The sequence below is a fragment of the Cervus elaphus genome, chromosome 4 (assembly GCF_910594005.1).
Source record: "Cervus elaphus chromosome 4, mCerEla1.1, whole genome shotgun sequence".
Taxonomy (NCBI): domain Eukaryota; kingdom Metazoa; phylum Chordata; class Mammalia; order Artiodactyla; family Cervidae; genus Cervus; species Cervus elaphus.
In genome coordinates, this window is record NC_057818.1 from 63,839,857 (window position 1) to 63,863,204 (window position 23,348).

The 23,348-nt window shown below is 42.1% G+C and overlaps 1 protein-coding gene across 5 annotated transcripts; it reads right to left on the minus strand.

Annotated features, from left to right (window-relative positions):
• Window positions 1–2,686: 2,686 nt before the first annotated feature.
• LOC122689465 (zinc finger protein 345-like) lies at window positions 2,687–23,021 on the minus strand. 5 transcript variants are annotated; one of them, XM_043895904.1, is made up of 6 exons: window positions 22,919–23,021; window positions 22,239–22,449; window positions 19,033–19,119; window positions 10,524–10,650; window positions 9,932–10,024; window positions 2,687–5,197 (listed from the first exon to the last, which is right to left on the minus strand). In XM_043895904.1, the coding sequence occupies exons 2-6, from the start codon at window positions 22,251–22,253 to the stop codon at window positions 2,793–2,795; spliced, it is 2,727 nt and encodes a 908-aa protein (XP_043751839.1). In that variant the 5' UTR covers window positions 22,254–22,449; window positions 22,919–23,021; the 3' UTR covers window positions 2,687–2,792. The 5 variants fall into 5 exon arrangements, with proteins under 5 accessions (XP_043751839.1, XP_043751845.1, XP_043751851.1 ...); XM_043895910.1 differs by having other exon boundaries at window positions 22,824–22,960; XM_043895916.1 differs by lacking the exon at window positions 19,033–19,119.
• Window positions 23,022–23,348: the final 327 nt, after the last annotated feature.

Here is a 23,348-nt window from a genome sequence, read left to right on the forward strand (position 1 = left end):
CCCAGTTTTTCAGGATACATTTCAAAGGAGTGAGGCTGCAATTGTTAGCTCCCATCTGTAAGAGAGAAAAGAAGCGAACAGCGCCATCTTTCAACCGGAGGCGTCCCTCCCTGCTCTAGATGGGGGTGTAGACAGACTTTACACCACAGCTTCCCTTCCCTGGTCGGACTTAGTCTGTCCCTTACCGACCCAGGGGCCATACTTGTCCCTCCCGGTTCTACCACCAAGACGGGATGGAGATGCACCGGGCGTAGACTTGATGTCTTCCCTGACTGACGTCCAGGTCCTCACCATTAATGCCTTGCTTGCCTCTGATGCCATCGGGGGTGCAATCAGAATAAGCTTCCGGAACACCTTCCAGGCTAAACCGCTGGGGGAAACAGTGGTCACCTGAGTGTCTGTGCATGACCCTGAGTATACTCCTGACCACAATAAAACCGATATGAACATAAAACTGAGATGTTACTTCCAAGCATCACCTCACCAGTATAAGAGCCTCCTCTGGTCCACTAAGAGCCAGAGTTACCAAAGGAGAAAAAAAAAAACCCATTGCAGTTCCAATCTGAGTGACCTTTAACCTCAGAGATGCTCTCATAGCTAGAGCTCCATCTAACTTCCAATCTTTTGATTCATATCGCGGCTAAGTGCTTCCTGACTACCAATCCAAGTGTGAGATCAAAGTCACAGTAACAACACAGATCACAAGTCCCTTGAAAATCTATGATGTGACGGATTAGGTTAGTACTTCTAATTTCCAAGGAGTTATGAAATGGCCAACGAGACCAAAAGTTTGAGCGAGAAAGGAGAGTTCAGTCCACATGCTTAGCCCATCTCTGGTCAGTCCCCGAAGGAGACGCTGGGTGCCTCTAGGCATTGGCAGGTCGGTATAAATCCCGACAGGTTTCTGCCATCAGCCCTATGAGGTCACCACAGAACCGCAGAGCAGTTCACTTGCTTCATGCAGGGCATTTCATTCATTCACGCAAGCACACCAAAGAGTTAGTCAAGTACAGCAGAAAACGTGTTTGCTAGGAGAACTAGAGCTCCAAGCACCCTTACCTTGTCCTGAAGACTCCCAGATGAGCCCCCAAGATGAGAGGTTGTTGCTGAATCATGCAAAGAGGCTGGGGCTCTTGGTCTCTGGAGAATTCAATCGGGGGCCAGAGACAAGGCTTGATTGCTCAGAGCTTTTGTGTAGTAAAGTTTTATTAAAGTATAAAGGAGATAGAGAAAGCTTCTGACATAGACATCAGAAGTGGGCAGAAAGAGTATCTGCTTCCTAGTGTTAGCAATGGAGTTACATACTCTCCAATGAATCCAAAGAATGTCTGGAGGTTGTAAAGACCTCACCAGATCTACTCCTATAATTTACATTTTAAAATAACAGGATTAGCCAGAAGGTTTAATCCAGAGACTGTCCTCAGGCAGGATACATTATTTTTTTTTCAGGATACATTATTGTTATATAATCCTAAGGAATGTAGAGGAAAGAAAAAAAGTTTGTCCTTTCTTCTTTCTTGAGAATTCCAGGCCCCTCTTTCCTTGGGGACCCCCAAGCTTCTTCTCAACCTGTCTAGGAAATGACTCTCTCACTACAGACAGAAGGACCTTGAAAAGCTGAGAAGAACGACCTCTCCTGTCCTCTGTCTCAGGAGACATTCAGGAACAATCAATTCCTACCTGAAGACCAGCCTGTGAGCTAATTTCTTGATTGTTTTCTCCCCATAGATAGCTGCTAACACTCTGCTCACACAGACGGTGTGAGCTGACTGACTTCCCCGGTCCAAATCCAGCTAGACCAACCCTGCGGCCTCTCCTGGGGCTGAAGCTGGGCCTCAGCTCTCACAAATGGACCAGGAGCCAAGTCCTTATCCCGGGCCTCCCCTTAGAATCCCCTGGAGCACATACAACACACCACACTGATGCTCCCACAGGACCAAAATAGAACTCTGTTGGGAGGGCATCAGTGAGGTCATTTCCTGACACTGGTCACATGATCCTGATGGGAAACCAGATGGAAACCACTTGGTTAAAGATTCTTTCTGAACCATTTCAATGAATACAGATCCCTGGTGGCCAAGTCCCCACTCCAAGAAGTTATGAATCTGCAGGTCTACAGTGGGGCCATGAAAGGAGTCATCAGCAAATCCCATCTTGTTCTGATGTTTCTTCCCCAAAACCAATGTTCAGGAGTCCTGAGCTCAAAGCCTCACACTCACCACACCTAAGACCTCTCTGTAGGGGAGGATTTAGGGCAGGAGTTTCTGAGAGAGGTCAAAGCTGGAATCAGCCAGAGAAACCAGGAGTACTTGTAGCTCAGGTTTTATAAGTTACCCTGAGTAAAGTGCCTCAGACTCCCTAGGCTGAGTGTGGGTTCATCCATTCAAACCATGACAAGGAAGATTCTGGTGAGCACTGTATGGATTATTTGAGTGCTGAATTACATTCACTTGAAATAATCTCAAATCATGTCATTATTAACAAGCATACATACACTGTTAAGAATTGAAACTTTCTAACCATAAACCTTCCTCTCACGATTCATGCTAATATATGCATTTTCTATGTGTTTTAACTATGGAGTACTCCCTACAGTCATTCTCCTTCAGAGAAACTTCTGAAAACAAAACTGATGAAATGCCTTCTAGTATGCAATCTCTGATATTTACTTTAACTTTTGATTAACAACCTTTCTACGTATTTGTTACATCATTTCCATAGGTTTCTTATATAAACTCTTGTGTTTTCTGATGCATGTTCAGGGCAAACCTCTTCCATCACTTGTTCCATTACTAGGGTTTCTTTCCAGTGTGTGTTCTCAGATGTTTAGTGAGATTACTACTATGACTAAAGGCTTTGCCACATTCTGTACATTTATAAGGTTTCTCTCCAGTATGAACTCGCAAATGTGTAGTAAGAATTGAGCTCCGATTAAAGGTTTTGCCACATTCTGTACATTTATACGGTCTCTCCCCAGTATGGATTCGCTGATGTTTAGTAAGATTAGAACCCTTAATGAAGGCCTTGCCACATTCTGTACATTTATAACATCTATCCCCAGTATGAATTCGGTGATGTTGAGTAAGGGCCGAATTCGTAGTAAAGGCTTTGTCACATTCTTTACATTTATAAGGTCTCTCTCCAGTATGAATTTGCTGATGTTGGGTAAGATGTGAGCAACGCATAAAGGCTTTGTTACATTCTTTACATATATAAGGCTTCTCTCCAGTATGAATTCGCTCATGTTGAGTAAGTTGCGAGCACTGAATAAAGGCTTTGTCACATTCTTTACATTTATAAGGTCTCTCTGCAGTATGAATTTCCTGATGTCGGGTAAGATGTGAGCATTCAATAAAGGCTTTGTTACATTCTTTACATTTATAAGACTTCTCTCCAGTATGAATTCGCTGATGTCGAGTAAGATGCGAGTACTGAATAAAGGTTTTGTTACATTCTTGACATTTATAAGGTCTCTCCCCAGAATGAATTCTCTGATGTTGAGCAAGATGTGAGCACTGAATAAAGGCTTTGCTACATTCTTTACATTTATAAGGTCTCTCCCCAGAATGAATTCGCTGATGTCGAGTAAGAACTGAGCAATGATGAAAGGCTTTGTTACATTCTTTACATTTATAAGGCTTCTCTCCAGTATGAATTCGTTGATGCCGAGTAAGATTTGAGCACTGAATAAATGCTTTGTTACATTCTTTACATTTATAAGGTCTCTCCCCAGAATGAATTCGCTCATGTCCAGTAAGAAGTGAGAGACGATGAAAGGCTTTGTTACATTCTTTACATTTATAAGGCTTCTCTCCAGTATGAATTCGCTGATGATAGGTTAGCTGTGAGTAACAGATAAAGGCTTTGCTACATTCTGTACATTTATAAGGTCTCTCTCCAGTATGAATTTGCTGATGATAGGTTAGATGTGAGTAACAGATAAAGGCTTTGCCACATTCTGTACATTTATAAGGTTTCTCTCCAGTGTGAATTCGCCGGTGTTCAATAAGATGTGAGTTGTAAGTAAAGGCTTTGCCACATTCTGCACATTTATAAGGTTTCTCTCCAGTGTGAATTCGCTGATGTTTAGTAAGAAGTGAGAGATGCTTAAACACTTTGTTACATTGTGTACATTGGAACGGTTTCTTTCTTGTATGAATTTTCTTATGTCTGCTTAGATGGCATGATTTACTAAACAGTTTCCCACATATCTTACACTTGTTTTCTTTCTGCGGATTCTGAACAGTCTGCGGTTGAATAAGTTCTGAAGACTGATTAGAAACCATACCATATTCAGTACAACTCCCCTCTTCATTACAAGTACTCTTATCGAGAGAAAAACCTGACATTTGATCAAAGGCATTTCTACATGTATTACTTTTAGAATCCTTGTTTGTAGATTCAGGTCCCTGATGTTTCTTAAGGTTGGCGTCTCCTTCAACCATATACCCAGGCTCATTGCCTGAATACCTTCTCAGTCCACCAGAAATACTCTTGGAATTATTGGAGCTGGAGCTCTTCCTTAAGGTCTGACTCATTTTATTGCACACGGAAAGTTGTTTTGTTCTGACCATATCACAATACGTATTGAACAATGATGGTTGGATTCCATCTCTTCCAGTATCAACAACATTATACATCTTGGAATGGAGAGATAATATCTGTTGGGGGAAGAAAAAGCCCCTGCTCATGGATCCCTCAAATTGATTAGACTGTGAGTTTTCCCACTCACTGTTAAATTGTAGGTGTTCAGACATGCTTGAATGTATGTTGAGTCGAAGCCTATGTTCAGAATTGTTTGAATGAGTATTTGCAGTAGAGACAAGATTACCTCCCAGATATTTCACGTTTCCTTTTAGAGAACATGTATGTTTCAAAAAAGGATGGAAATCTTTTCTTAAACACTTACACATCTTGGCAAATGTTGAAGAATGAAGTGGGTGTTTTTCCCAACTTGACTTAGGTTGCTCAATTCTTTTTCCAGTAATATTAGCAATCTGTGTAACTGTCTCCATTTCTTTATGTCCATATAAACATCCTCTCTGTCTTTCATATACCCATGTACATTCCCAGTCTTTTCTTAAATTTAAGTTTTTGAGGTGAAATATTTGATATATTCCTAGTTTTGCTTTTGGGAATACATCTTCTAATGCTGGATTTTTCGGCATCAAATCCTGGGTGTCTTGTGCAGACAAGGCTGAAAGATATCAAATAACAAGTTAATTCCCCTGCTATTCTCAGTGAAAATCTTTAAACATTCAGAGAAAATTGATGACTACAGCTAGTTTAAAGCTAAAATAGAGATTAAAAAATAAGATAAAATGGAAATGGAAGCATCAAGATATCAGAGGATTAGGCAGATGTGGAGACCATCTCTCTGTCCACAAAGGAATGAGAAATGGAACAATTCTCACAGAGCCCAGCTGAACACTAGCAGAGACCCCTCGAAATCTAAAGAAAAAAGAAAGATTCCTGCTGAGCCAAGTAGGACAATAGAAAGAAGAAGGAAAAGGAAGATGAGAGGAAGTGGGATGGGGCCTGCAACTTGGGGGGACATGAAACTGAGGAGCGGTCTCCACATCCAGGGAAGCCCCTCTTCGGGGACTCAGTTTGGACAGAAGGAGAGCTTCATTCTACTTGGGAAGAGAACATGGCAACCAGCGTGTGGCAGCAGGACAGAGAGAGACCTGCACACGGGGTCCTGACCCCGGCCCTGCCCACCCAGCCTGAGAGGCACGACCACCACTGCGGACAAGGGCTGGGTGCTGAAATGTGGGGTTCAGAGAGCAGATCAAGGCAGAGGATTGAGGTGGGCTGTGAGGAAACATGCTGAAGGGATGGGACTGTGGGAGGAGCTCTGCAAACGGGATGCTTGTGGTGGAAGCCTGAACCACCAGCGAGCACAGTGGCATTGGTAAGTGATGCCCAAAGAAGAAGCCCATTGCACCCCTTGTCCCTTGTCCCAGACCCTCCTCACCAAGAACCATGAAGAACTCCACCCATGTAGGTCTCTTGAGCCCCCAGCCACGGCCTCCCCCATCGACCTCTTCCACAATCAGCAGACTCCTGTGCTCTGGGGCAGCCCAGTAGAAGACACCTGTGAGTTGCCCACACGCTCAGATGGAGCTGAAAGCACAGCTGAGCCCCAGGGATGAAGAAGAAAAGCTGACACCTCTCCCTGCAGCAACAGAAGCCACGGTCTCACACCCATGACCGGCTGTGTAACCTCAGCCCCTACAGAGCATCTGAATCACCTACCAGCGCTCTCTCAGTCAAGGCAGGGGCAGCTCTAGCTGCTGTAGACTCTGTGGGCTCCCACACAAGGGGGCTGGGCCAGGACAGAGCCTGAGCTGCCCTAGAGCACCACAGCAGGTCCAGCTCCACGCTGAATGCAATCCCAGGACCTGACTTCACTGAATCTATGCCGGTGACCTTGTGAAAACAACATCTGCGAGACACCAGGCCCATGTGCCATCATGCCCGTGGTTAAGATGAGGCCAAGAGCAGTGCCAACACTACATCACATGAGGGCCTGCAGAACACATGGGAGGGGAACCAGGGCACATCCTGAGTGAACATCCCCAGAGGAGTAATACTCAGCGACTTTTCTCCATGTGCGGGTGCTCCAGTCCACCTGCCTCGCACCACAGATCACAATCACAGCTAAGATTCAGGTCTGGGGGCTCTATTCCACCACACAGGAAGCAGGCACCACCAGAGAGAGGGCAGTAACAACCACAGAACAATGGGGAAACAGCCCTGAATATCCACAGCAGGCTCTGGGCATGGTTAACAGCAATCAAAGCCCAGATCAAGAGGATGAGGGCACAAACCTCGGGACCAACCTCACCCACCAAGGTGCAGACACCACAAGGAAGACTAACTAGGTTCCTGTAGTCTTCAAAAGAGAGACCACAAACAGAACGCTAGACAAAATGAGATGGCAAAGACATAGGTTATAGGGGAAGAAACAAGATAAAAACCTCCAGGCACCACTGAATTAAGAGGTGATAGGCAATCTAATGATTACTTCCTGCTTTTAGTCATCTTAAGTCGAGACAGCAAACACTTTCACAAATTCTATGTACCTAATAATTCTTAAATCCACTTCTTGCCACACAAGTTTCTGAGAATGGTCTATTAGATGTTTCAATCTAAAAATCATAAATGATAGTGATAGAGAACTAATCAGAAACTGAGGACACATAAGACAGTGTCCAAGGAAGCTGAATACAAATAAGATAAACTTAATAAAGTACTAGTTTTAAGAAATTAAATAAGAAGAGAGACTTTAAAACTATGACTGAAACAGGGAACTCTACTCATTGCTCTGTGGAGACCTAAATGGGAAGGAAATCAATAGAACGGTAAAGACCAGCGATCTCTTTAAGAAAATTAGAGGCACCAGGAATATTTCAAGCAAAGATGGGAACAGTAAAGGACAGAAACCGGATGGACCTAAAAGCAGCAGAAGATATTAAGAGAAGTTTGCAAGAATACATGGAAGAACTATACAAAAAAGATCTTAATGACTGAGATAACCACGATGGTGTGATCACTCACCTAGTAACAGACATCCTGGCGTCCAAAGTCAAGTCAGCCTTACAAGGCATGACTACCAACAAAGCCAGTGCAGGTGATGGAACTCCAGCTGAGTTATTTCAAATCCTAAAAGAGGATAGTGCTAAAGTTCTGCACTAGATAAGCCAGAAAATTTTGAAAACTCAGCAGTGGCCTCAGGATGGGAAAAGGTCAGTTTTCATTCCAATCACAAAGAAAGGCAATGCCAAAGAACGCTCCAACTGCTACACAATTTCTCTCATTTCAAACAATAGCAAAGGCTCAAAATTCTCCAAGCGAGCCTTTAACAGTATGTGAACCGAGAGCTTCCAGATGTTCAAGCTCGATTTAGAAACGGCAGAGGAACCAGAAATCAAATTGCCAACATCCCTTGGATCACATAAAAAGCAAGAGAGTTCTGGAAAAACAACCACATCCGCTGTATTGACTACACCACAGGCTTTGATTATGTGGCTCACAAGAAACTGTGGAAAATTCTTAAAGAGATGGGAACACCAGACTACCTTGCCTGCCTCCTGAGAAATCTGTATGCATGTCAAGAAGCAACAGTGAGAACTGGACATGTGACAACGGACGGATTCCAAATTGGGAAAGGAGTTCGTCAGGGCTGTATATTGTCACCCTGCTTATTTATCTTATATGTACAGCACATCATGCAACATACCAGGTTGGATGAAGCACAAATTGGAATCAAGATTTCAGGGAGAAATATCCATAATCTCAGATGTACAGATGACACCACCCTTATAGCAGAAAGTGAAGAGGAACTGAGGAGTCTCTTGATGAAACTGAAAGAAGAGAGTGCAAAAGCTGGCTTCAAACACAGCCTTCAAAAAACGAAGATCATGGTACCAGTCATACCCTTTCATGCAAACAGTGGGAGAAACAATGGAAACAGTGACAGACTTTATTTTTTTGGGTTCCAAAATCACTGCAGATTGTGACTACAGTCATGAAAGTAAAAGATGCTTGCTCCTTGGAAGAAAAGCTATGACCAACCTAGGGAGCATATTAAAAAGCAGAAACATTACTTTGCTGAAAAAGGTCCATGTTGTCAAAGCTATGGTTTTTCTAGTAGTCATGTATGGATGTGAGAGTTGGACCATGAAGAAATCTGAGTGCAGAAGAATTGATGCTGTTGAACTGTGTTGTTGGAGAAGACTCGTGAGAGTCCCTTGGATTGCAAGAAGATCACACCACTCCATCCTAAAGGAAATCAGTCCTGGATATTCATTGGAACGACATGGTGAAGCTGAAGCTCCGATACTTTGGCCACCTGATGCGAAGAACTGACCCACTGAGAAAGACCCTGATGCTGGGAAAGACTGAAGATGAGAGGAGAAGGGGACAATAGAGGATGATATAGTTGGAGGGCATCACTGACTCGATGGCCTGGAGTTTGAGCAGGCTCTGGGAGTTGGTGACGGACAGGGAAGCCTGGCTTGCTGCAGACCATGGATCGCAGACTCAGACTCGACTGAGTGACGGAACTGAACTAACTGATATGTATAATTGATTCTCTTTGCTGTATAGGACCACACAAGTGGAAAACAGCTATATTCCATTTAGAACTTTTAATAAAGATTTCTTTATATAACCTAAAAATTGTCATAGTTTGAATCAACCATTAATAGTATAGTGGAACATGTGCTAAGAGTTTATGTCAATTTATTTGAAAATTCTAGGAGGTAACAATATATAATAAAGTATTTTAGCAAGTTATAATTGGATCAAATACACTAAAGATATTTAATATGAGATCATAAAAGTAAAAGAGAAACTTTGAAGTCAACCTGAGATGTGCATTCTTTCATTTTCACGAGGTTTTGCTTTCTGCAGTGACAAATTACTTGAACTTGAAATTTACTTAGAAGGTCCTATGTGTCGCTCTCAGTGGATAGGAAATTATAAACCAGAGGACAAAAACCCATGCCCAGTATTCCTAGAAGTTTGGCAGTTTGTCTACCACTCCACTCACACATTTCTGTCTAGAGGTAGAGGAAAACTTGAAAAGGACTGTCATATAGTTACTCAGAAATGGGCAGAGTTTTCCTAGGGCCCCCAAGAAATTAAAGAGCAACGAATGAACGCAGTTTGTCACAAGCCAAGAGGAGACTTTTAGTTCACACTGTGATGGAGAAAAGTAATCACTGGAGATAAATTCATGAATGATTTAAGAGACAAAATGGGGCAGGTGATACATTTCTATGACAGTAGCAGACACAAACCCAGGTTTTCAAAAACCATTTCCATTGAAGCAAATCTCCCAAAGCCATGTGACGAAGGATGAGTTCCTCGTTGCTCCTTGGACCAGCCACCTGAGTCTTCATCTCCATCCATTCATACCTACCTGGGTAACTGGTTGTTGTCTCCATTCTCCTTATATTCCTGGGATCCTTCAATTGCTCCAGAAAGGTGACCAGGTCCAGCTTAGAGACAAGCCCTGTTGATTAGAGAAAGAAAAATTTGTGTTGTTAGAGATTCATCAGTATTGAATCCAATATGTATTCAGGTGAAACGAGAACGCATTTTGTTCTAGAAAACGATATCCGGAAATACTTTATTCAAAGCCGCCATACAATACTAACAAACACCTAACAATCAGATCCTGAGATTCCAGTCAAGTAGTACTAAGGCAAATGTAAGTAGTATCGATGTGAAATTAAGAGAGGGTGCAACTATTTAATGCCACAGAACTTACACAATTACCACTAACCTAGAATGAAGGAGGGAGAGTACCTCAAGGAAGAAAAACATCACCAGCATAACGAATCATCATGAATCATCACTTTTCTTCCTAAATTCACAAATACCCATTTTCCCCTAGAAAGCAGAGATCTGCAACTACTTTGGGAAGCAGAAAATGTCAGAAAACATTCTTGGAATGACAGAACAAAAACCCAGTGGGTGGATAAGGGATTCTGGAAGGCAGTTATCCTCACCCAAGGAGGCCAGGTTCCCGTAATTCTCTAACAACACGTCCCTGTACAATTCCCGCTGACCGAGGTCCAGGCATTCCCACTCCTCTTGAGTGAAGTCTATGGCCACATCCTGGAACGTCAGCTGTTCCTGAAATACAAAGTACAGATGCCATGTGGCCGTGGGAAGTCTTCCTAATGTGACCCAAGGTGAAAGCAGCAAGTTCAGAGACCTGGTCGTGAAGCAGTGGCTTGGCTGGTATTACAAAATATATTTTTTACACAGTAATCCTTTCTACCCAACTTCTAATGTGAAGAAGAGGATGAGTTATGATCCACAAGCCATTAGAGAAAGTATTCTCATCTAGAAGAGAAATTATAAAATCATCAGGGCAACATTAGCATATTTATTTTTCAGTGTTCTACTCGTGTGACATAGGATAAATTGTTTACCAAAGAAACAGGAAAAAAATTTTTTAAGTGTATTCTGAAACAGGAGTTCTGAAGTGGGGCCAAAGTGCCACATTTTTAGCAAGCTTATTTGAGTTAGTAATGTTGAAAATTCTGCTCGATGAATGATGATTTTGAACCTCAATGAAAGAATAGTAAGGCAAGAATTCATACTTAAGTTGGAACTTTAATTGTTTTACAGATTTTAGTAGCTCGAGTAGGATAGTAAATTAAAAAGATGCTTAGTCCTTGCAAGGAAAGTTATGACCAACTTAGATAACATATTAAAAAGCAGAGACATTACTTTGCCAACAAACGTCCATCTAGTCAAGGCTAGGGTTTTTCCAGTGGTCATGTATGGATGTGAGAGTTGGACTGTGAAGAAAGCTGAGCACTGAAGAATTATTGCATTGGAACTGTGGTGTTGGAGAAGAGTCTTGAGAGTCACTTGGACTGTAAGGAGATCCAACCAGTCCATCCTAAAGGAGATCAGTCCTGGGTGTTCATTGGAAGGACTGATGCTGAAGCTGAAACTGCAATACTGTGGCCACCTCATGCCAAGAGTTGACTCATTGGAAAAGACCCTGATGCTGGGAGGGACTAGGGGCAGGAGGAGAAGGGGATGACAGAGGATGAGATGGCTGGATGACATCACCGACTCAATGGACATGAGTTTGAGTAAGCTCCGGGAGTTGGTCATGGACAGGGAGGCCTGGGGTGCTGCGATCATGGGGTCACAGAGAGTCGGACACACCTGAGCGACTGGACTGAACTGAAATGAACTGAATAGGATAGTGACCTTTCTTGTGGTCTGGGCTCGGGTTGGAAAAGAATTTCCAGACATGAGACAAAATGAGAAGGAAATAAAGTTTATTAGAATGGGGGATGCTGTTAGAACAGCAGGCCAGCTCAAATGAGAACGGATACTGATCAGGGGTCCTCAGTCCACTTTCATAGCCAGGGTACAAGGAGTAGGATACGACGGGTCTTGTGGGTCATTTGCTGAATGGATGAGGCACATATACTAGGTGGGGGGCAGAATAAGAAAAATACATTCTCCATATGGGGTAGGAGGGGAGACCGTTTATGCTGCTCAGGAGCACCTGAAATCCATCAATAGCTACAACATGGGGGAGGGTAAATGGTAAGGGGTCTTGTTTTTCCATTCCTGCATTCCAAGACCCTCCTTGGTTTTATCTACTCTTTTGTCTCTGGGTCGCCACATACCTCCCTCTCTTTATTTTTAGGGCCAATTCTTTGGCCCTTGTTGATACCCTGTTCATGTCTAACTATCTACCCATTTCCCTTCTCACACATTTGGGATTACAGTTTCAAAGGAAAAGGGGCGATGACTGCTCGGGCTTTCTCAGGCTGAGCGGGGTGTCATGGGAATCTGAGTTCCCTTTGCCTACTCTGTCAGGGTGCATTTATGGAGGGCGATGAGAGTCCATGGAATGATAAGGTGACTTGTTTCCGCATTGCCTAGGTGTTGGTCTGGGAATATTCTTGCACGACCACCTGGACATTTGTGGTATTTTAGAAGAAACAAACTTTACAAGAAAGTTAAAGGTACATGACCCAAAGATGAGAAGAAGTAGAAAAGCTGCTCATGGGCAGCCAGGAGAACCAGGACTGGACATTGGTTCGTGACGTTAGTGTTTCTCTAGGTACAAGAAGAAGCAAGAATTTGGGCTCACAAAATCTTTACCTGAAAGTATCTATCAGAAGGCCAGTTCTTCTGGGTTTTTCAGGGAGCTCAGAGAGCCTTCTTTCTGATCTCTACTCTGAACTCCTTTTGGGGGCTGTTGAAAGTCAGGAGCTTGCAGTGGTCATGATGTCATCTTTGTCGAGACAGCTGGCAGAGTCCAGTCAGCAGGGTCCCTTTGTAGCCACATATTTGACCATGCTCTGGGGGCATTTCTTGGTCATTGTGTCCCGCGGCACTGGGAAGGCTCATTCCTAGGTCTAGGGAAGGTTCCATTGATAGGCCACTCAGTGTGCTGTTTCTAGAGCAGGCCTTGTGAGTAGCAAAAGTCTTTGGATCATACCTGTCTTACTAGCCTCTTGGTCCCAGAAAATACTCCCTTTTATTGCTTCTTCCCATATCTAGAGTTACATTATTACAACAATTAATAGCATATGGAACTGCATATCAACATTTTATCATAGGCTCAGTCACAGATTTAGTAACCTAAGAAACAATCTTCTGAAACAAGCAACATAGCAAATAATAGAGGTATAGCTATCAGTTAGTAGTCAGGTCATAAGTAAGAATGGTAAGTCAAGAACTTTCATTAGGTAGAGCAGTATACCCCAGGTCATCTGACTTCATTTCTTAAATGACTATAGCCAGGTGTTAATCTCCTGGTTGTATATCATGGAGCATCTAATCTTTATCTGAAGACTGCTTACTGAGATTAGCTTTATAAACAAACTTATAGTGTCCTTTTTAATCACTTAATCAAATCTTTTAGAAATATAACATAACAAGGATCTCAGAAGTGAGTCTTAGTAAACACTAGACTTTAATTAACAAAACTAGAAACTTAGTTGAACAATGAACAAAACTTAATATTCAGTGAAAAGTTTTTTCCTTATGAGGGCATTAACCCTGTAGCCAGGGAAGGCTTTAACCCATCAAATAAAAATGAGGTCTGTCAGGGAGCTGGGAAAAGCCAGGCAGCCATCTTGGATTTCCCACAGCACTGACTCTTTCATTTACATCTATTGTTCACCCATTTTTAATTCCCCAATTCAGGAGCAGACTATGGCCATGTTTTTCGGACATCAGGATGGCAAAAGTCTAACCATGAGGGGTTATTTTTTTACAAGAAAAATGAGCTTTGTCTACATGTACCATAATCTTAAGTAATGCTTATTTACTTTACCAAAGTAACAAAAGATTTTTAAAATGAATATAAATCACTTAAAGGCAAAGAAATTCATAATGTCTTCTTGAAAGCTGCATTCTAAGAAAACTCTGTTCTATTAGCATAGAGAGTAGACTAAATTCCAGTGTGGTACCAGCTTACCAGATAGCAAACAAAACTTGTTCATCGGTTAACCTTAGAAAAATCTTTTCCATAAATCATGAAGTAGCAGTATTCTTACAAAGGCATCAGAGTGAAACCACAGAAGGCATGTTTAAATCTGATTAAACTGCAATTGACAAGGTAGCTTGGTCATTGCTATGACTTGTAACACTTGTAACACAGGATAACTAGAATTATAGTTGACCACATTTTATTAGGGCATATCAGATCTATATGAACTCCACATAATTTTAGGATATCTATATTAGTAACATCCACCATATCGTATAATCTGAGAAGATTTATCACACCTTCAACAGTACTTCCCATGTAATTTACCATGTCCAATGAACCCAGGTAGTTTAATAACTCCCTTGGATGTCTCAGGGGCCCTCTGAAGCATTCCAAAGTCAGCAAGAAGTCAGGTTATTTAGGAAGTTTTGTTGACAAATATCAAAAGGGGTTATAACACTCAGTCAAATAAAATCATATAGATCACTCGGAAACATTATATTCACTTAGCCAAAGTAACAAAGAAGATTTCAAAGGTAAACACAGAACAGATCACTTCAGAGGTAAAGAAACTTAAAATCCATCATCAAAGGCAGCCCAACATCTCAAGAAAACTTGTATTTATGAACAAAACTCTTCCCTTGGGGTCCACTTTCCATGAAACCTTCTTATCACTTCTGTACCCATTACTTTGTTCTCCCACCCTGAAACAGCCACCTGTAAGTCAGACCTACTTCCTTGTCCCTTCATAAAATGTAATTTCATTCCTCATACTTTCTTTACTGAAAATATACATCCTACTTTCCCTAAGCAAGCAAGAACTTGAGCATTCTGTACACTGGTGAACATAAATACCAGTGATAATTTCTAAAAAAAAAAATTCTAGAGAACATCTCAGGATGACTCAAGCATTATTCATGAATAGTTCAAAATCTCTAGTTTCTCTGTAAGAGGAAGTTAGTCCTTAGTAATGAATGTTTCAGAATCTTCTTTTATTTGGAAATGACTTAGCTATTCAATAAATTTCCATCACTTAGTTTAGCACAGCCTTAGAAATTTAGGTTACCACAATCTAGAGAATGTTTTAGACAGACATTTCTAAAGTATAATTATTCTTAAGAGTTTCTCTGAAAGCTCATATCTCTTTTACATTTTCTTTGAAGTTTTTTTTTTTTCCTCTCCTAGAGGTACTTTACTGGTTGACAAACTTGTAACAGATATAAAAATATAACAACATTTAACTTATAATAAACCTAGGGACAATTAAAATACTGTGCTTAAGGAGTCTTAGACATATCTACATTAGATTAGCAAACAAACATTAATACTCCATATTTAATATTGAATATTTCCCAGTTCACGTGAATCTGAAATTCATTTAGGTTAATTTCTCTTGTAGTTAGAACTGTGTGATTTGTAAGCTCTTACTTAACTTTAGGCCAATTAAATTAGAACTCATTTACAACTAGGCAATATTATGAAAGAAAAAAAAAAAAAAAAGCGCACACTGAGACATACATAAATCCAGACAGACAGACAGACAGAGACCTCATAGTTTCCTGCCTGAGAGTTAAAGCATCTCTTTGACCCTTTTTTGTTTGTTTGTCTGTTTGGCCTGATGTTCTGATTTGTCCAAGGCTGAGTGAGGTCTCAGGCAAAGTGGGCAGTGTATTTCAAGGACTAGGAAAGGGTTAACTTCAAGCTTTTCCCTAGGCAGGCCTTTTAACAAGCTAACTGGTTTTAAATGCATATGCAAAAAGAAAGGGATTTGCAGTTTCCGAGGGAAAGAAAATTTCATTTTAACCCGTTTTCTCCAGAGTCTAAAGAATATCAGGGTCATCCTGTGTCAAAAAGCCATTATTTGTTTCTGTAGTCTTAGTTTTATAGCTAAAATATAGACCAAATAATGCTGAAATTGACTCTGATATCAGGGGCATTTCAGCTGATAAAAATTTTGGACTGTCCCTCTGGTGGGAACTGAGGTCTTTGTCCCATGTGGAGAATCTGAAGGGTTAAGGGAATTTGCAGGAGTGGGGGAAGCTTGGTCCTTCCCAGCCCTGAGAAACAAGAGTAGTCAGAAGGGAATTCTTTAGGATGTTCAGCAGTGGGGGAGGGGAAGCTTGGTTCCCTCTCCACCTGACAGATAAGCGTCCTTAGAAGGGGATTCTTTAGAATGATAGGACAGTTTTTGATCCTGCAGGCTTTTGAATATAGGAGAAAGACCTGGACCAAAGGGAACCTCAGAATCCTTTCCTAGAGATCATGTGGATATGAAGGATTGAGTAAGGGTCATCTAGGAAATCTGAGGGAGAGAGACAGAGGGGACAGGAGACAGGGAGGCAACAGAACGCAAGGAAATTCTGAGTCCTTTCCCTTCCTTTGGTAAAACCTGGTGTGCCATTCAGAGGCCATTTCTGGGGGGTCCCCCGTTTGTGTAGGAGCCAGGCCTTTTGGAGGGTCAACATTTCCCAGTTTCTGAGAATGGAGCCAAGGGTTGAGTATGAGAGAGCCTCCTGGGATGAGAGAGAACCCACTCTTAGCCAACCTACCACAGAATGGGCGAACTGAGTCACTGGCTGACAGTCTCTCCATGCGACTGACGCACAAAATGGCCGAGCGGCCCAGCAGTCGCATCCAACAGTGAGATGAGACCTGTGAGAACCCTGCAGCGAAGCCACCAGGTGACACGGGCAGAGAAAGACAGAGATTCCCGGGAGCAACCAGGTGACTCACCGTTTGGTGATTCCCTGAAACGTGGATGGCACTCTTGGGATGGCTCAGAGGCAACACCCAGGCTCCTGTAAACCAATCCAGACCAGAAGGGAAAGAAGTGAAAGTGACAGGGAAGAAGGCTGAGGAATCCGCCTTGCAATATATCCAGGAGGCGGTGGCCCGGGGACAATGGTCTCTGTTTTGCTTCAACCACTATGTGCCTGACATGGGAGACGGAAGTTGTCTTCCTGGGGGCGGATGCCCTTGTGGCCTGATCCGTTCTGTGTCCCCCCTATCCTCACATGGAGTCTTTCTGAGGCAGGCGCCCTGATGGCTTTTATGTGTCTGACCTGCGCCCACACAATATTGGTTCGCATAGTCCTCACTTGCAAAAAAGACAAAGGAGAGACCCTCACCCATTCAAGCGGCAGCCACTTTGGGTGCAGTGGGCAGTGAGGCCTTTACAACACACCAGAGGGTAACCCTGGCCAGAGTTCCTCAGTTGCTGCCACAGCACTTGCTGTTGGCAGCGGGTCCCTATGAGGAAGGAGAAGCGAGGAGGCGGGGAAGAGACTAAGTCCCCAAACAAGCCACCAAAAATGTCATGGTCTGGGTGCGAGTTGGAAAAGAATTTCCAGACATGAGACAATAAGGGTCTGGTTTTTTAGTTTCTGCATTCTAAGACCCTCCTTGGTTTTATCTGTTCTTCACTCGTTGGGTAATCACAACCTTGGCAGAAAGAATCATTTTAAATATTTAGTATATACTCTATATATCTTTCTGATGGTTTTTATCAGAGTCTTGAAAGGACAAGAGAAATAACTAAAAATCAGTAAAGTTGCTCTTGTACCTTTTGGCACATATTTTAACAAACAGCCACTAAGACCTTAAACTTTATTTCAGTTTATGAACTTTAGACTTTAGCTAATAAAACACTGACAGATTCACAGAGACAACACTAAGAAAAGTTGATAGAAGTTTCTGTAACTATAAAGAATACTGAAGACAGAAAAGGTTTAGTCACTCAGTCATGTCTCATTCTCTGTGACCCCATGGACTTTAACTGGCCAGATTCCTCTGTCCAAGAAATCCCTAAGCAGGAATACTGGAATGGGTAGTCATTCCCTTCCCCAAAAGTTCTTCAAAAAACAAAGCAAAAAGAAAAGAAGAAGAAGAAAAAATTGATCAAGTCATGTTAATGTTTTCATACATACAGTCCAGTTCAGTTGCTCAGTCGTATCCAACTCTTAGCGATCCCATGGCTCAGAGCACGCCAGGCCTCCCTGTCCATCACCCACTCTAGGAGCCTACTCAAACTCATCTCCACTGAGTACAGACATACACTCAAATGGGGCTATATGCTCATTAGGAGGAAGAGAGAAAATTTTTCATGTCACTAAACTCAGGTAATTTTGAATGGATTAAAATGTACATAATGTGAGAGGATGATATTCTTTATTTGCACTAAACTGTATTTTAATTTTAATACAGTTGAGCATAGATTAGGACTAATTAGGTTCTTGTAAACATTTTGGAAAATACAAAACTGTGATGAGACTCTCTGATGTGAGCATGGAGTGTACTGGAAAAGATCAGACCTGGGCTTGGGATGAAAACCCCCACTCCAAAAACCCAGCATCTCTGCTCAACACACCTGAGTGTTCATCTTCCAAAGCAGAAAGAAAGTAAGAAGACATGGAGTTATGCCATTAGTTGTGAGAGTTTAGGCACATCCCTCACTTATTCTTTCCAAGACACTTGTTCAAGTCAAATGGAAAAACAAATTCATAGCATGGGAATCTCACATAAATACCTAAAGCAGTGAATATGAGTCATGAGATAAGAAGTACATGGAGGAATGCATTATCACTTCATGGGTATTTTGGCACTATATGGAAACTGTGACCTGAATCTATCATTAAAAAATGTTAGTTCAGGAACTCTGTGATGATCCAGTGACTAAGACCCTGAGCTCCCAATGCACAGAGCTCTGGTTCTTTCCCTGATCAGCAAACTAGATCCCACATGCTGTAGCTAAGAGTTTACATGTCACAACCAAAGAAACCGAAAATTACAAGGATGACTGAAGATCCTACCTGCCACAAGACCCAGTGCAGCCAAATAAATATTTTAAAAATGTGTTGTAAGCAAATTTCACTTCATATATGACTTCCCTGATCTGTAGCCTAACGTTGCAGTCCTTTCATGGCCCAGAACCTGCTGGTCCGGAGTCGACAATAAGAAAGCAAAAGACAGAAAGAGGCTGATATTCCCTGGTTTACGCAGAGAACCTATAAAGCCCTTGACACAGGGCTTGTACCACTCACGAAGGCACAGGGCATCCTCTCGAGGAAGTCTTGAAAGCCCCGGTGAGAAAGTGAGCTCGGCAGGTTTCCACGTTCCAGAGAATTAGCCTGAGAGGGAGAGAGAGAGAGTGAGAGAGAGACAGAGAGCGAGAGAAAGAAAGAAAGACACAGGGACTCAAGTTCTGATGGAACCAAGGGTGCTTTAATGATCTTTGTGTGAGCATATATAGGCTGTTAAGGAATTTCTTTGACAATAATGAAGATCAGAAAACCAAACATATAGTAACCATTACCAAGGAAACAAGGAATTAACATTGGTCATAAGGTCAGGAGAAAACCCGTATCTCAAGAGGGATGGTCCTGACTAGGCAGATTTACTGAAGGGAAAGAGTTTACTGAAAGAAATCCATGCATGCGATTCATCTCATGATCTCAGTCCTGGGAACAGGACTGAACTGGTGTTAGAGTATAATATGACTTTAACACAGCAATATTTTCTATCGTAATCCTAAGCCAAAAAAAGGTGAGAAATGACCCACAAACCATTTCAGAAACTATTCTGATCTGGAAAAGAAATGATAAAATAATAAGCACAACATTGGCATATTTATTTTTGAGTGTTGTATCTGTATGACACAGGATGAACTGTCTGTCAAGGAAACAGGGAATATTTTTAAAAAGCATACTCTGACCCAAGAGTTCTTGAGTGGGACAAATGTGCCATTTCTTTTAGCAAGCTTAACTTTTTTCTTAGTATTGTTAACAAGCTTCTTTTTACTAGTGGTATTCAAAATTCTGCTCCATGAATGACCATTTTGAATAGTAACCAAATACAATAGTCAGGTAAGCATTCATGCTTACTTTTGAACTTCAAGTGCTTTACACATTTTACAGTTCAAATATGACAGCATCCTCAGTAGCAACAATCATTTTAACTATTTAGGATATACTGTATATCTTTCTGAGAGTTTTGACAGAGTCTTCCAATTATGTTGCTGTTCCACCTTTTTGCAAATATGTAGCAAACATTCCTTAAACAGCTTAAATTTACTTCACTTTATGTACTCTAAACTTTAATAATACACACACGAATACATAGGGACAACTCTAAAGAAAGTTCATAGAAGTTTCTCTAACTGTAAAGAATACAAGAAAAATAACTGATCAAATCATATGAACATTTCCATGCATACATATATAAAAATGGAACTATACATTCATTTCACTAAAATGAAACAATTGAAGGCCATGGAAAATATGTAAGAACAGTTTTCAAAGGTTAGAATCAATACAAATATTCATGAACTGATGATGGCTTTTAAATAAGCCCTAGGTTTCTGCCTGCACACACAGATGCACACATAAACACACTTAAGGTAAAAGCAACCTTCCATAAGTAACAGATCTTTTGGAAGAAACATTTTTAATCCACCTTTCTTAAAAAAAGAAAAAAAAAAACTCATGTATTTTAGAATTTATGGTAAAACAAGCATTTACAAATTCTGCATGAATGTGTGCTAAGTCACATGAATCACGTCTAACACTTTGCGACCCCATGGACTGTAGCCATCCAGACTCCTCTGTCCATGGGATTTCCCAGGCAAGAATACTGGAGGGGGTTGCCATTTCCTCCTCCAGGGGACCTTCCTAACCTGGGGATCAAACCCAGTTCTCCTGCATTGGCAGGCAGATTCTTTACCACTGAGTCACCTGGGTTCACTGAAAACAATTTTTTCTCTTTAGTAAGAATGATCAAAAACAAAATATGAGAAATAGCCTACATTTTATTAGCAAATATACCATGACACCTATGTAGAACACATTTCCAGACCTATGTGAAGAAACTGTAAACCTTTACTGAAGCACATAAAGTCTGAAAACCACAAGTTTTACTTGGAAGATGTGGTGACATAAAGACTTCAGTGACTCCAAATTCAGAACAATTCAAACTCAAAACAAACATGGATATTTCAAGTATAAGTCTCAGCTGTATCTAGGAGAGCCAACATAGTTTTGAATTTAAAAATGAAAAAAACATAAATAGAGGGAAATTACAGATTTCTGTAATTACAATCTGTAAATCTGTAATTCTGCCAAATTACAGATGAAGTTATAACTGTATAGACTAGTAAAACTTCAAAATAAATGAAGCAAAATTGTTACAATGTAGCCAAAGAAGCTCACCTAAAGAGAGACTTAGACATTATTTTGAACAATAAAATAGAAGGTAAACACAACAAAATATTTTTTAATATTCCAACAGGTGAGGTATTCCAAAGCAACAACAAAAATCAGAGGGGGAAAAAAAAGTCAAAGGGCATAAAGGAAAGATTTAGCTTTCAGCGTTGTGTAATAAAGAATTTAGGGGCTTGCTTGATGGTCCACTGGTGAGAACTCTCCCTGTCAATGCAGAGGACATGGGTCCCATCCCTGGTCAGGGAAGATCCCACAAGCCTCAGAGCAACTAAGCTAGTGTGCCACAACTGCTGAAGCCCACACCCTCCAGAGCCTGCCAGGGATTAATACAACGACTGAACCCGTGCCTTAGAGCCAGAGCTCCACAACAAGATAGTAGCCCCTCCTAATCACAACAGAGAAAGCCCAAGACCATCAGCAAAATCCCAGTATAGCCAAAACTAAATAAATACGAAAACGAAACAACAACAAAAAAAGAATTTGACAGGCTTTGGTCCCCAGGTTCTGGAAGTTTGTTAACTACTCTTGGAATTTAAGTTTTTTGTTTTGTTTTTTTTTTTCTCTCGGAATTTCCTTAGTGACTTAAGTAGCTTTATTACTCTCCGTGGGCCCTGATAATTTATGCTAACAACATGACCTACGGTCGGCCCCTAGTTTAATAATGAGATGACTCAGGTTGTGAGGCTGGGCATTTCACAAAGGCCAACGAAGTGACTAGAGGTCTGGGGCTTTGAGCCAAGTGGGCTGATTAGCCCAACCTCTAAGGAGGGGAGAAGGCTGGAGATGTTATCAATCCCACCTGTGTAGCTAAAGCCCAATAAAAACTCGGGACTTAAAAGCTTGAGTGAGCTTCTCTGCCCGGCAATACTGTCTTCTGTCACACCGATATGCCAGGAGGGCAATGGGTCCCTTGGGATGATGACTATAGGTAGGTTCAAACAAACCCGTTCAGAAGTCAAGGAGCTTATCAAGTCCAAAGAAACAGCATTTCAGGAAAGAGAGACAGAACAAACACGGACTGTGCCTCTTACCTGGGAACGAGTCATTTCTGACACTTTGCTTTCCTTCTCTGGTCTTCCTTCTCAGGTAAGATCAGTCTTGGGAAGTGACCCGAGTGTTGAAAATAGGCTGTTCAATACTTAGAAAACCACAGCGAGCTCCCTGTAACACAGCCCCACACAGAGGGAGGATCTCAACAGGTACAAATCACAATCCTCTACGGCCACTGGCACAGCAGGGATTCTGGAACACAGAAGCAAACGAGGTGTTTTTAGTTCTTTTTTTCAGAACTCGCGGCCCTTCCTGTGAAAATCACGCGTTGTAGGCTGACCCTCCCCTTCAAACCTTAGGCGAGACCCTGACCAAACGCCATACAGAATAGAGCCTCCTTCACCTCTTCGTGGATCAGGGACCTCGGGGTTGGGCAATGCAGGACTTTTAAGCAGCGGTCTCTGCAAGTTAGAAAGGCAGAACTGCCAGAGAAGGACATGGACCCTAGAACGATGTTAACAGGAAGCGGACGTGGGCCCCAGGGACCCGGCAGCTAAGCTAACGGACCTCAGACCTTCTCACCGCGATGCGAGGACACACTGGGGACGGGAAAATGGGGGCGGTACCTTGAACGTCCACAGAGACCCCCGAAACCCACGTGTGAAGGACAACAAGCCGTGGGACTACGACATCCGGGTTTTAAACTAACAAACAAACTCACCAGAACTCTCTGTCGCTCATTTAAACGCAACTCCGGGTCTGCAGGATACTGCGCACGCGCGGGCGGAAAATCCGGTACAGAGGAGGGTGAGTGCGCTACGCCGCGGCCAACTAGAGGCGACGTAAAGGGGGGTGGGAAGAGGCCGGAAGCGCAGGTACGTAGGGGCGGGGCCAGTGGGGGCGGAGTCTTGCCTCCCCTCACCCCCGCCCCAGTCCGTTTTGGGTCTGTTGGTCATTTCTGTCCAGCTATGCTTCTTTTCTCTGCCTTTTGATGCCTTTAAATCTCTTTGACTTCCTCTGGAGCAGAGCTGCTTCCTGCCTGTTCTAAGTTAGTGTTTCACACAACTTAAGGGAAAGAGAAGAATTTTGAGAGCTGCCTCTATGGGAAGCCGAGATGTTTTCAGCAAGTTGAAAAACGGGGAAAATTCAAG

Bases quoted from the DNA above. Each gene is read 5' to 3' on its own strand.
- LOC122689465 (XM_043895904.1), bottom strand. The intron at 10,651-19,032 runs GTGAGTGGTACA...TTTGTATTTCAG, and splicing joins AGAGGATGCCCTGTGCCTTC to GAACAGCTGACGTTCCAGGA. The intron at 10,025-10,523 runs GTGAGGATAACT...TCTAATCAACAG, and splicing joins CGGGAACCTGGCCTCCTTGG to GGCTTGTCTCTAAGCTGGAC.